The following is an 11998-nucleotide window of genomic DNA, read 5'->3' on the forward strand; positions in this document are numbered from 1 at the left end:
ACAAATATTACTCCTCCATCACCACTTCGCTAGTGTTCATTGCCGGAAAATGCCACCCAAATCAGTAACCACTACCTCATCAACTTCCGGCATGATCACCCAATTCGCTGATCATCGCATCGGTTACTGAACCAATGCAAGAAAATTTCACCTGTTACACCTCCTCTGGGTTTATGTTTAAGTTGTCCTTAGCTTAGTGTTGTTGGATTGTGCTGATTGGATTTAACTCTGGGTGTTAATAGTTTTATAAGCTTCTGCTGGTGTTGTTTTATTGTTATTGCGTGTGTTATTTATTCCTATCAAGATTCCTGATTATCTTTGTTGATTTAGATTGTTGGATTTCTTTTTTTAATCTGTTTGTTATTGTCTAAGAATTTTTTGAATCAGTTTTAGTTTATTATCTAATAAATGATGGACCTTTTTTACTTTTACTACTATGAATTATGTCCATTTTTGGATAGCTTGAATGAAAAAAACAAAAAGCTGCCGAAAGAGATGAACGAGAGAAGGGTGGTCGCCGGAGAATTTTTCGGTCATCGTCACTGATGGTTCTTTTCCGTCTTTTTTCAGTGGTCTTTTTGAATGGTGAATATTATTTTCAACGTGGAATTCTGACTAGGCAAAATATATTTTAAAGTGAGTTTATATCCTAGTTGGAGACAGTTAGTGGGGAGGGGTATAATTAAGCTATCTCAGTAATAATGAGGGTATTTTTTATACCAAATCAAACGAAAGGCATAATTACTTTATTTTGGGGTAATTCAAACCCTTTCCCTTTTAAATACTTTCCCAAACACATAAAAAAACCAAATTTTCAAATCCTATTCCCACGGAATCCCACCTCACTACAGATGAATACCATTATAGGGTCAGAATTCAAAAATGTCGTTCTAATATGCACTATCTTTCAAACGCGTAAAGGCCTTTGACGAAGTCATTTCGTTCCAAAAATGATTACTTTTTTTGATGTATTTCATGAAAGCCGCATCATGTCCCTCTGGCGCACTTAAGTGGCAAATCACATTGCGGCGTGAATTCAATTAACTATTTTAGCTTTGAATTGGTCTTACATGTATGAAAGCTAAAATATATATTAATAACTCAACATATAAATTACAAAATATTAAGAACACAAAATATTATAACATATTTAATATGATAAATTTAATAAGTCGTGTCAAATAAATTCACTTAAATTAAAAGTATTAAATTATAGACATGTCATAAAAACAAACGAGCATGGAGATTGGAGATCACCCACGTGCAAAAATCATCACCTATAAATTGGCATCCACTTGCCAGGAAGACTCATATCAACTGCACAGTGTAGTGTAAGACATCTCAATTTCCACGAATTAAGAAAAATGAACACCCTACTTCTACTACTTTCTCTTTCAATTATCCCTTTAGCCCTATGTATACCCAATCCCTCAAGATTCTTAGCAGGTTCATCGCCATCTCCAGTTCTTGACATCAATGGCGACAAAGTTCGAGTTGGTTCCAACTATTTCGTTCTTCCAGTGATCCGAGGAAGAGGCGGCGGACTCTTACCTTCCAACGTTAAGCAAATCAATACGTGTCCTAGGGACATTATCCAAAATTCCGATGAGGTCCAACAAGGCTTGCCTGTGGTTTTCACACCTTTTGATGCCAAAAAAGGTGTTGTTCGTCTTTCAACTGATCTTAACGTCAGGTTTTATACTCCAACTATTTGTGCAAGAGAAACTATTTGGAAACTTGGGACCTATGATGACAAGTTGAAGCAATATTTCATAGTGACTGGTGGAGTTGAAGGAAACCCAGGGCCTCAAACTGTGAGCAGTTGGTTTAAAATTGAGAAACTTGGAACGGATTACAAGTTCCTATTCTGTCCAAGTGTGTGCAAGATTTGCAAGGTTATTTGCAAAGATGTTGGTATATACACTAAGGATGGAGTCAGGTTTTTGGCTCTCAGTGACACTCCCTTCAGGGTTATGTTCAAGAAGACTTTCTAATTTATCCTGCTTTTTTCTCCAGTTTCATGCTTACTTGGGAGCTTTATTTTCCAATAATTAATGTTTTACTTTTCTAATGTAATCTTGCTTGTGTTCGTTAATTGGAACATCAGTCTTCTCAGATTTTGAATAAATAGTAGTCTGCTTCATATAATTCTATTTCTACCATAGGTCCTCTATAAAATGATCATGTGGTAAAAACTTTAAGGTTGTCGTATGCTGTAAAGGATAAACTGTAAAAGATGGAATTGTATCGGGCAACTGTAAGTGTCAGAATGATTTTAAATTTGGTAAACCTATTTAATTGGACACGAAATTTTAGAAAAATAAAATTTAATTTGTAATGTAAAATTTGATATATATGTTCTTTTCAAATAAGAAAAGAAATCAACAAAGAGAATATTAAAGTCAAATGTCAGCTATTGCAATTCAATCAAAATATGAAAACGTTATCTAAAATTAGGAGGCGACTCCTAACTTCAAAGTGTTCATAACTTCACATGCATAACTACGTCTTGTCTACACCATACATACCATCATCTTTCCTTTTCCTTTGTTTTACTGCAATATTGGGCGTCCACTAGGTCTTAAAAAGTGTGCACAAATAGTTCCTTTATTCAATTATTGTCCTCCCACTGTTTATGTCACATGCATAACTAAGTCTTGTCTACACCATACATACCATCATCTTTCCTTTTCCTTTGTTTTACTGCAATGTTGGGCGTCCACTAGGTCTTAAAAAGTATGCACAAATAGTTCCTTTGTTCAATTATTGTCCTGCCACTGTTTATGTATATAGCCTTCTGCGGTTTTAGGAAAGCTTTTCATATCTTACAAAGACCAGTAAACCAAATTTCAAAATTATCGTTGGTGACTATCTTGGACATTTTTATGTGTGAAGGTTGGATAATAATGCTCAATATTTTTCATGCATATCCAATCCACAAGCAGGGCCATATACAGAATTTTAGATAAGTGGTATCCACATTTTAAAACGTAAACTAATAAAACATTACTATAGTAAGATCATATTAATAAAATACACATCAAACACATTAATTTAAACAAGTGAATCACAAGAAGAAAAATATACAAGCGAACAGTTTTTCGTATTATTATTAAGAACGTTTTCTAAGAAGCTCTTTTCTCAAAAGCCATATTTATATGGTGTTTTTTTTTTCTTATACATATTTTCCTGAATTTCGTTGAATAAACTTTTCTGAATAGTTGGGACTTGGGGACTCATAGGTGGATCCAGGATTTTGGGGTTCCGGGTACTAAGCTAATCGATTTGATCAACTCTGGCATTGGTGTCACGACCCGGAATCTCAATCATGGGGCCATGATGGCGCCTAGCATCCATTTGCTAGGCAAGCCGATCATAGAATATAACGATCCGACCGATCGTTTTGAGTATTTTCGCCTCGTTCTCCTATTTATTGCCTCCTCTATATTATATTGTGGTTATATGACTCGCCAGGATAGTTGGTTTGGTTTTGGGTGAGTTTCGGAATGAATTGGGTCACTTAGTCCCAAAGTTAAAAGCTTAAGTTGGAAGAGTTGACCAGAGTTTGATTTTTGTGTATACGACTTCATAATAGAGTTTTGATGGTTCCGATAGTTTCTTGTGGTGAATTTGGATTTAGGCGTATGTACAGATATTTATTTGGAGGTCTGTAGGTTGCTTTGGCTTGAATTGACGAAAGTTAAAATGTTGAAGGTTTGGAAGATTCAGATATTTGATCGAAAGTTGGTTTTATTGATATCGGGGTCAGATTCCTATTTCGGAAGTTGGAATAGGTCTGTTATATCATTTATGACTTGTGTGCAAAATTTGAGGTCAATCGAAGTTGGTTTGGTATGAATCAGCGTTAGTTTTGGAATCTGAATGTTCATGGATTCAATAGGTTTGAAATGGGATGTGATTCATAGATTGGATGTTGTTTGATGTGATTTTAGGCCTCGACTAGTTCCGTTATGTGATACGGGACTTGATGGTATGTTTGGACGGGGTCCTGGGGGCCCCACATGTGATTCAAATTGAATTCAGAATCATTTTGGACTTGGAGGAATTTCTGTCGAGTTGAGGTACTGGTGCAATCGCACCTTCGCACTTTGGGTTGTATGTGCGGCACCGCAGAAGCGGCATGTGAACCGCAAAAGCAAGTTTGGGCTAGGAGAGCTGTGACCGCCGGTGCGGTCCTTTCTCCGCAGAACCGGACGTGCAGAAGCAACTTCCTTCCGCAGAAGTGCAAGCGCATATGCGCTTAATGGTCCGTAGAAGCGATATTGGCTGAAAAGCCGCACCTGCGATGGATTTTTCGCAGGTGCAGAGCCGCAGATGCGGAATTATTTGGCAGAAAAAGGGGCAAATTGAGGGTTGGAGTTATTTTTCATCTTTTGAGATATAGACCTTGATTTCGGGCGAGTTTGAAAGGAATTTTCAAGGAGTTGATCGGGGTAAGTATTTTTTTACTCGGATTTGATTATTTTACATAAATCCATCAATATTTTTATCATTTAATTAGTTTTTAAGTTAGAAAAATTGTGAAATTTTGTGAAAACTTCCTAAACCATAAATTGTGGATTGGAAGATCGATTTGAGGTCGCAATTAGATAATTTTAGTATGGTTGGACTTGTTATTGAATGGGTGTTCGAATTTTATAAATTTGGCCGGATTTCGAGATGCGGGCCCAGGGTTGGCTTTTTGAGTTGACCGTTTTGATTTTCTTTAAAGATTGCAGTTTTATTATCTGAAATAGTTTCCTATGGTTTGTATTTATGGTATTAAGTTATATTGGCTAGATTCGAGCCTTTAGGAGTTGGATATTCACGGAAAAGGCTTACTAGTGGATTGAGTTAGCTTGTTTGAGATAAGTATCTTGCCTAACTTTGTGCGGGGGAACTACCCCTTAGGATTTGGGTTGATTATGCTATATTGTGATATTTGAAAGCTGTGTATGCAAGGTGACGAGTGGGTACACGGGCTATATGTTGTATTTGACTGGTTTAGGCTATTTAGACTCTTTTCATGCCTTTAATTGAATTGTCATAACATGTTATATCTTTCATTGTTAATCTATTCTTACACGTGTTGATCCATCCTTACATGTTTTATTTGACATTGTTAACACTTATTCCATCTCTTAATTGTTAATTGCCCTTACATGCTTAGTTGAAGTTAATTTTTCCTTATTGGCTTGTTAATTATTTAATTGTTGAGTTACCTTACTTGAAGTTGTCATTTCTTGGAATATCTTCTTGTTGATTTTTTGGTGTTAAAGTTGTAAAAGCTGTTATCACTTGAGACGAAGTTGTTAATTGTTGAGATATCATTCTTGTTGAGGTATTCACCATTATTTTGTTATTGTTGGGTCTCTAATACACATTATGGTTGAGCCATGTGCTATTTATTGTGAAAACATTGATATTGATAATTCTTTTGGCAAGTTGTGGTATTTGGGCATTCGAGGTGTGAGTTGTGATATGTTGTGATATTGATACGCATGCGGTGGTATAAGGCTAGGGATTGACATGCATGCGGTGAGATAAGGTGGGCTTGATACGCGTGTTGCTAGTAGGGGAATTACTTGAAGCCACACAGTGTGATAAGGTAGGCTAAAACACGGGTAGCTATTTCGAAAAAAATAATTTTCAAAACTAAATGTAAGGCTCCCGCGGTGATATAAGGAAAGATTGTGATTGTGATTGTGAAATGAGATTACGAGGTGGTACCTTGGTTGTGATTCTTGTTGTTATCTCTCATTTACCTCACTTGTATTTGTCCGCATTGTTTTCTTGAGGTTCTAACTATGTGTTACTTCGTTGTTGCCTTTATTGATTTGATTTCAGTTGCAGCTTATCTTGTTGTATTTCTTTATAGCATCACTTTCCTTGTTTCTTTTATTAGACTGTACTATACTTGTTCAACTTCATTTTCTTATCCTAGTAGCTGTCTTGACCTGGCCTCGTCACTACTCTACCGAGGTTAGGCTTGGTACTTATTGGGTACCGTTGTGGTATACTCATACTACGCTTCTCCATTTCTTTTTGTTCAGATCCGGGTACCTCACATCAGGTTAGGCATCAGTGATTGGCTATACATCTCGAAGACTTCAAGGTATACCTGCTTGGCGTCCGTAGGCCTTGGAGTCACCCTCTGTCCTCGTTTTTCTACTGCTTACTCTTATTTAGGTAGTGATGTATTAGGGATTTTATAATATATTCGTGTTGAGCTTACGACTCGGTTTCACCAGATTTTGGAAGTTATTATTAGCGGTATTGTTGAGTTCTTTTATGATAGCTAATTGATTTAAATTTGAAGTTCTATTGTTATTTTCGTTATTTCTCCATGCATGTTAGGGTTACCTAGTCTTAGAGACTAGGTTTCATCACGACATCCTACGGTGGGAGATTGGGGTCGTGAAAAGTTAGTAGTAGAGCTCAAGGTTCATAGGTGTTACGAGTCATAAGTAGGTTTAGTAGAGTCTTGCAGATCGGTAAGGAGACGTTTGTACTTATCTTTGAGAGGCTACGAAAATGTTAGGAAACTTTACTTCTTTGATTCCTTATCGTGCGAATTTGTTGACTTCGAATTTCTGAATCTTTGTCTTTCTATTCTCTCACAAATGATGGGGACATGCACTGCTGGATCAGGCGGTCAGACACCCGCGCCCCCTGCTAAAGCCACGAGAGGCCAGGGTCGGGGCAGAGGCTGAGAAGGGGCACATGGTGAAGCTAGAGCACCTGCACGAGCTGCGCCAGACGAGGCACCTATAGCTCCAGTTGGGAGGGGCAGGCACCCGAGGCGCCTGTTGCCACCCCTATACTTTAGTAGACCCTCACACAGTTATTGAGCATATTTGTTACTCTAGCTCAGGCGGGGTTGATTTCGCTTGCCCCAGCCACATCCCAGGCTAGGGGAGGAGCTCAACCTCCCACGGCCCGTACTCTAGAGCAGCGAGTCCATGTTGATCAAGTCCCAAAGGTTATGCCAGCATAGCCTATTGTTCTGGTTTAGCCCGAGGTTAGGGCAGTGGTATCTGAGGAGGAGCAACTTAGACTTGAGAGGTTCAAGAAATATCACCCTCTTACTTTTAACGGCCTAGATATAGAGGATGCACAGGGCTTTTTAGAGATGTGGCACAGTATTTTCCGCACCATGGGCATTGTGGAGACGAGTAGGGTTGCTTTTACTAAATTCTAGCTGTTAGGAGCAGCGTATCAGTGGTGGTGGGTTTGCGAAGAGGGTAGCCCAGCCGATGCAGCTTCACTCATATGGACTTAGTTTTCAGAGATGTTCTTGAGAGTGTTTGTTCCCCAGAGTCTTCGGGATGCATGGCGCGCGGTGTTTGAGCAGCTGCGCTAGGATACTATGATAGTGTTAAAGTATGCTGTCAGATTCAGTAAGTTGTCCTGACATGCACCAGCCTTGGTTTCTATAGTTAGAGAGTGAGTCTGTCAATTGATCGAGAGGCTCAACTATGGTATTAGATTCAGCATGGCTCGAGAGTTGGAGACAAATACCCCATATTAGCAGGTGGTAGAGATTACACGGAGGTTAGAGGGTATGCAGCGCCATGAGAGAGAGAGAGGACAGGGAGGCCAATAAGCCTCGAGATTCTAGCGGATATAGTGGTACCCGCGCCTCAATTACAGCCCGTCATGAAAGAGGCTATATGAGCCGTCCAATTCATTCAGCACATCCAGCTTCTAGTGGTACTCCGGCTACTTCCAAGTCTTAGGTTGCCCATTATGCACCGCTACTAGCTAGTATACCTCTTGCACGGGATTCTTTCAGTGGTCAGTCCAGCCGACCAAGCCCGAGCCAATTTTAGTAGCCACGCCTACCGAGAGCTTGCTTTAAGTTTGGTGATACCCATCATATGGTGAGGGACTGCCCAGACTCAAGGGGGTGCACCTCCATAGACTACTTAGATTCCACAGATTCCACCTGGTCCAATGACTTAACGGGTCATGGTTATCGCTCCACCCGCATAGCCAGCTAGGAGTGGGGGACAGGCGGGTAGAGGTCTCCCTAGAAGGGGAGGCCAGGCCACATGATATGCTTTTCTAGGTAGGACGGAGGAGGTCACATCAGACGTAATTATCATAGGTATTGTTCTGGTTTGTCATAGAGATACATCAGTCTTAATTGATCCAGGCTTCACTTATTCATATGTGTCATCTTACTTTGCTCCATATTTGGATATATCTTGTGATTCATTGAGTTCTCCTGTATATGTGTCCACGCCTGTGGGAGATTCTATTGTTGTGGACCATGTGTATCGGTTGTGTTTAGTTGTTCTGGTAGTTAGAGACTTCCAAAATATATTTTCGGAAGATCTTTCGGGCATGCCGCCCGATAGAGATATCGATTTTGGTATTGAATTGTTGCCCGACACTCAACCCATTTCTATTCCACCATTTCATATGGCACCGGTAGAGTTGAAGGAGTCAAAGAAGCAACTGCAAGATTTCCTTGATAAGGGCTTCATTCAGCCTAGTGTGTCACTTTGGGGTGCTCCGATTTTGTGTGTGAAGAAGAAGGATGGTTCAATGCGCATGTGTATTGATTATCAGTAGTTGAACAAGGTTATAGTGAAGAACAAGTACCCATTGTCGTGCATTGATGACTTATTTGATCAGCTACAGGTCCCAGAGTGTTCTCAAAGGCTGCTTTATGGTCAGGGTATAATCAACTGAAGATTCGGGATCCGGATATTTCGAAGACCGCCTTTAGGACTCGGTATGGTCACTACGAGTTCCTTGTGAAGTCATTTGGGCTGACCAACGCCCCAGCAACATTTATGCACTTGATGAATAATGTATTCTAACCATATCTTGATTCATTCTTCATTATGTTTATTGACGACATCTTGGTATATTCCTGCAGTTGGGAGGATCATGAGCAGCGTCTGAGGATCGTGCTCCAGACCTTGAGAGAAAAAAAATTGTATGCAAAATTCTAAAAGTGTGAATTCGGGCTTGATTCAGTGGTGTTTTTGGGTGATATGGTGTCGAGTGAGGGGATTAAGGTAGATCCAAAGAATATTGAAGCAGTGCAGAGTTAGCCCATACCGTCTTCAGCTACTGATATTCGGAGTTTTCTTGATATTCGCGGTACTCCATTCATTCGGGCTCCGCTAAGATGTATCAGGATTAGAGGCAACACTATTTGTGGATGAGAATAAAGAAAGACATAGTGAAGTATGTAGCTCGGTGCCTAAACTGCTAACATGTGAAGTACGAGCATCAGAGGCCAGGCAGTTTGTTTCAGAGACTTGAGATTCCCAAGTGAAGTGGGAGTGTGTTACCATAGACTTCGTTGTTGGGCTCCCACGGACTTTGACGAAATTTGATGCAGTATGGGTTATTGTAGACAGGTTGATCAAGTCGGCTCATTTTATTCTGGTAGTGACTACCTATTCTTCAGAGTAGCTGGCTCAGGTCTATATCCGTGAGAGTATTCGCCTCCACGGCGTGTCGGTGTCCATTATCTACGGCCGATGCACACAATTCACATCGCGTTTCTAGAGGGTTATGCACCGTAAGTTAGGCACACGGGTTGAGTTGAGTACAATATTTAAATCCTAGACAGACGGGCAGTCCGAGCACACCATTCAAATAATAGAGGATCTGCTTCGTGCCTATGTTATGGATTTCGTGGGCTCTTGGGATCAGTTCTTACCGCTTGTGGAGTTTACCTACAACAACAACTACCAATTGAGTATTCAGATGGCTCCTTTTGAGGCCTTATTTGGGAGACGATGTCGTTCTCTAGTTGGTTGGTTTGAGCGGGGAGAGGCTAGGTTGTTGGCCACAGATTTGGTTCGAGATGACTTGGGGAAAGTCAAGTTGATCTAGGATCAGCTTAGTACAACCTAGTCTAGGCAGAAGAGATATGCTGATCGGAAGGTTCGTGATGTAGCATTTATGGCTGGAGAGTGGGTTTTGCTCCGAGTTTCACCCATGAAGGGTGTGATGAGGTTCGGAAAGAAGGGCAAGTTGTGTTCTAGGTATATTGGCCCTTTTGAGATCCTTGAGAGAGTGGGAGAGGCGGCCTACAAGCTTGCATTGCCACCTAGATTATCTACAGTTCACCCGGTGTTCCATGTTTTCATGCTCAGGAAGTATCACGATGATCTGTCCCATATTTTATATTTCAGCACAGTCCAATTGTACAAGGATTTGACTTATGCTGAGGAGCCGATGACCATCTTGGACAAGCAGGTCCAAAAGTTGAGGTCAAAGAACATTGCTTCAGTGAAGGTTCAGTGGAGGGGTTAACCAGCCGATGAGGCGACTTGGGAGACCGAGCATGATATGTGTATCCATTATCCTCATCTTTTCACCACTTTAGGTATGTCTCTATACTCGTTCGAGGATGAATGTTTGTTTTACGAGGGGGAGGCTATAATGACCCGGCCGGTTGTTTTGAGTATTTTAGCCCTGTTCCCCTATTTATTGACTCATCTATGTTATATTATAGTTATGAGACTCGCCGGGGTGGTTGGTTTGGTTTCAGGTGAGTTTCAGAGTGAATTGGGACACTTAGTTCCAAAGTTGGAAGAGTTGACAAGAGTTTGACTTTTGTGTTTAGATGACTCCGGAATGGAGTTTTCCGATAGCTTCATATGATGATTTTGGACTTAAGTGTATGCCAGTATATTTATTTGGAGGTCCGTAGGTCGTTTTGGATTGAATTGGTGAAAGTTAGAAAGTTGAAGGTTTGGAAGATTGAGAAGTTTAACCGAAAGTTGACTTTATAGATATCGGGGTTGAATTTCGTTCCGAAAGTTGGAATAGGTTTACTTTGCTATTTATGACTTGTGTGAAAAATTTGAGGTCAATAGGAGTTGGTTTGGTATGAATCGGCGTTAGTTTTGGAATTTAAATGTTCATGAATTCAATAGGTTTGAAATGGGGTGTGATTTGTAGATTGGATGTTGTTTGATGTGCTTTTAGGCCTCAAGTAGATCAGTTATGTGATATGGGACTTGATGGTATGTTTGGATGGGGTTCTGGGGGCCCCAGATATGATTCAAATTGAATTCGGAATCATTTTGGACTTGGAGGAATTTCTGCCGAGCTGAGGTTCTGGTGCGATCGCACCTGCGCACTTTAGGCCACAGGTGCGGCACCGCAGAAGTGGCATGTGAGCCGCAGAAGCGAGTTTGGGCTAGGCAGCTTCCTTCCGCAGAAGCGCAAGCGTAGATGCGCTAAATAGTCCGTAGAAGCGATATTAGCTGCTTAATGAAAAGCCGCACGTGCGATGGATTTTCCGTAGGTGCAGAGCCGCAGAAGCGGTTGTTGGTCCGCAGATGCGGAATCATTGGACAGAAAAAGTGGCAAATCGAGTGTTTGAGTTATTTTTCATCTTTTGAGTTAGAGAGCTTGATTTTGGGTGATTTTGGAAGGGATTTTCAAGGAGTTGATCAGAGGTAAGCATTTTTTTACTCGGATTTGATTATTTTACATGAATCCATCAATGTTTTTAATATTTAATTAGTGTTTTGAGTTGGAAAAATTGTGGAATTTTGTGAAAACTTCCTAAACCATAAATTGAGGATTGGAAGATTGATTTGAGGTCGGAATTAGATAATTTTAGTATGGTTGGACTCGTTATTGAATGGGTGTTTGGATTTTGTAAGTTTGGTCGGGTTTCGAGACGCGAGCCCAGGGTTGGAGTTTTGAGTTGACCTCTTTGATTTTCTTTAAAGATTGCAACTTTATTATCCGTAATAGTTTCCTATGCTTTGTAATTATGGTATTAAGTTATTTTGGCTTTGTTCGAGCCGTCCAGAGTTAGATATTCACGGAAAAGGCTTATTAGTGGATTGAGTTATCTTGTTTGAGGTAAGTATCTTTCCTAACTTTGTGTGGGGGAACTACCCCTTAGGATTTGGGTTGATTATGCTATTTGTGATATGTGAAAGCCATGTACGCAGGGTGACGAGTGGGTACACGGGTTATATATGGTACTTGACTGGTTTAGGCTATT

The 11998-nt window shown here is 40.3% G+C and overlaps 1 protein-coding gene across 1 annotated transcript; it reads left to right on the forward strand.

Moving 5' to 3' along the window:
• Positions 1–1293: 1293 nt before the first annotated feature.
• On the forward strand, positions 1294–2148 carry LOC107765744 (kunitz trypsin inhibitor 5-like). The gene has a single exon (XM_016584428.2). The coding sequence runs from the start codon at positions 1365–1367 to the stop codon at positions 1992–1994; it is 630 nt and encodes a 209-aa protein (XP_016439914.1). The 5' UTR covers positions 1294–1364; the 3' UTR covers positions 1995–2148.
• Positions 2149–11998: the final 9850 nt, after the last annotated feature.

Source organism: Nicotiana tabacum, chromosome 22 (assembly GCF_000715075.1).
Source record: "Nicotiana tabacum cultivar K326 chromosome 22, ASM71507v2, whole genome shotgun sequence".
NCBI classification, from domain to species: domain Eukaryota; kingdom Viridiplantae; phylum Streptophyta; class Magnoliopsida; order Solanales; family Solanaceae; genus Nicotiana; species Nicotiana tabacum.

What these genes read in the sequence shown, in the direction of transcription:
- LOC107765744 (XM_016584428.2), top strand. Translation starts at nt 1,365, where the DNA reads ATGAACACCCTACTTCTACTACTTTCTCTTTCAATTATCCCTTTAGCC.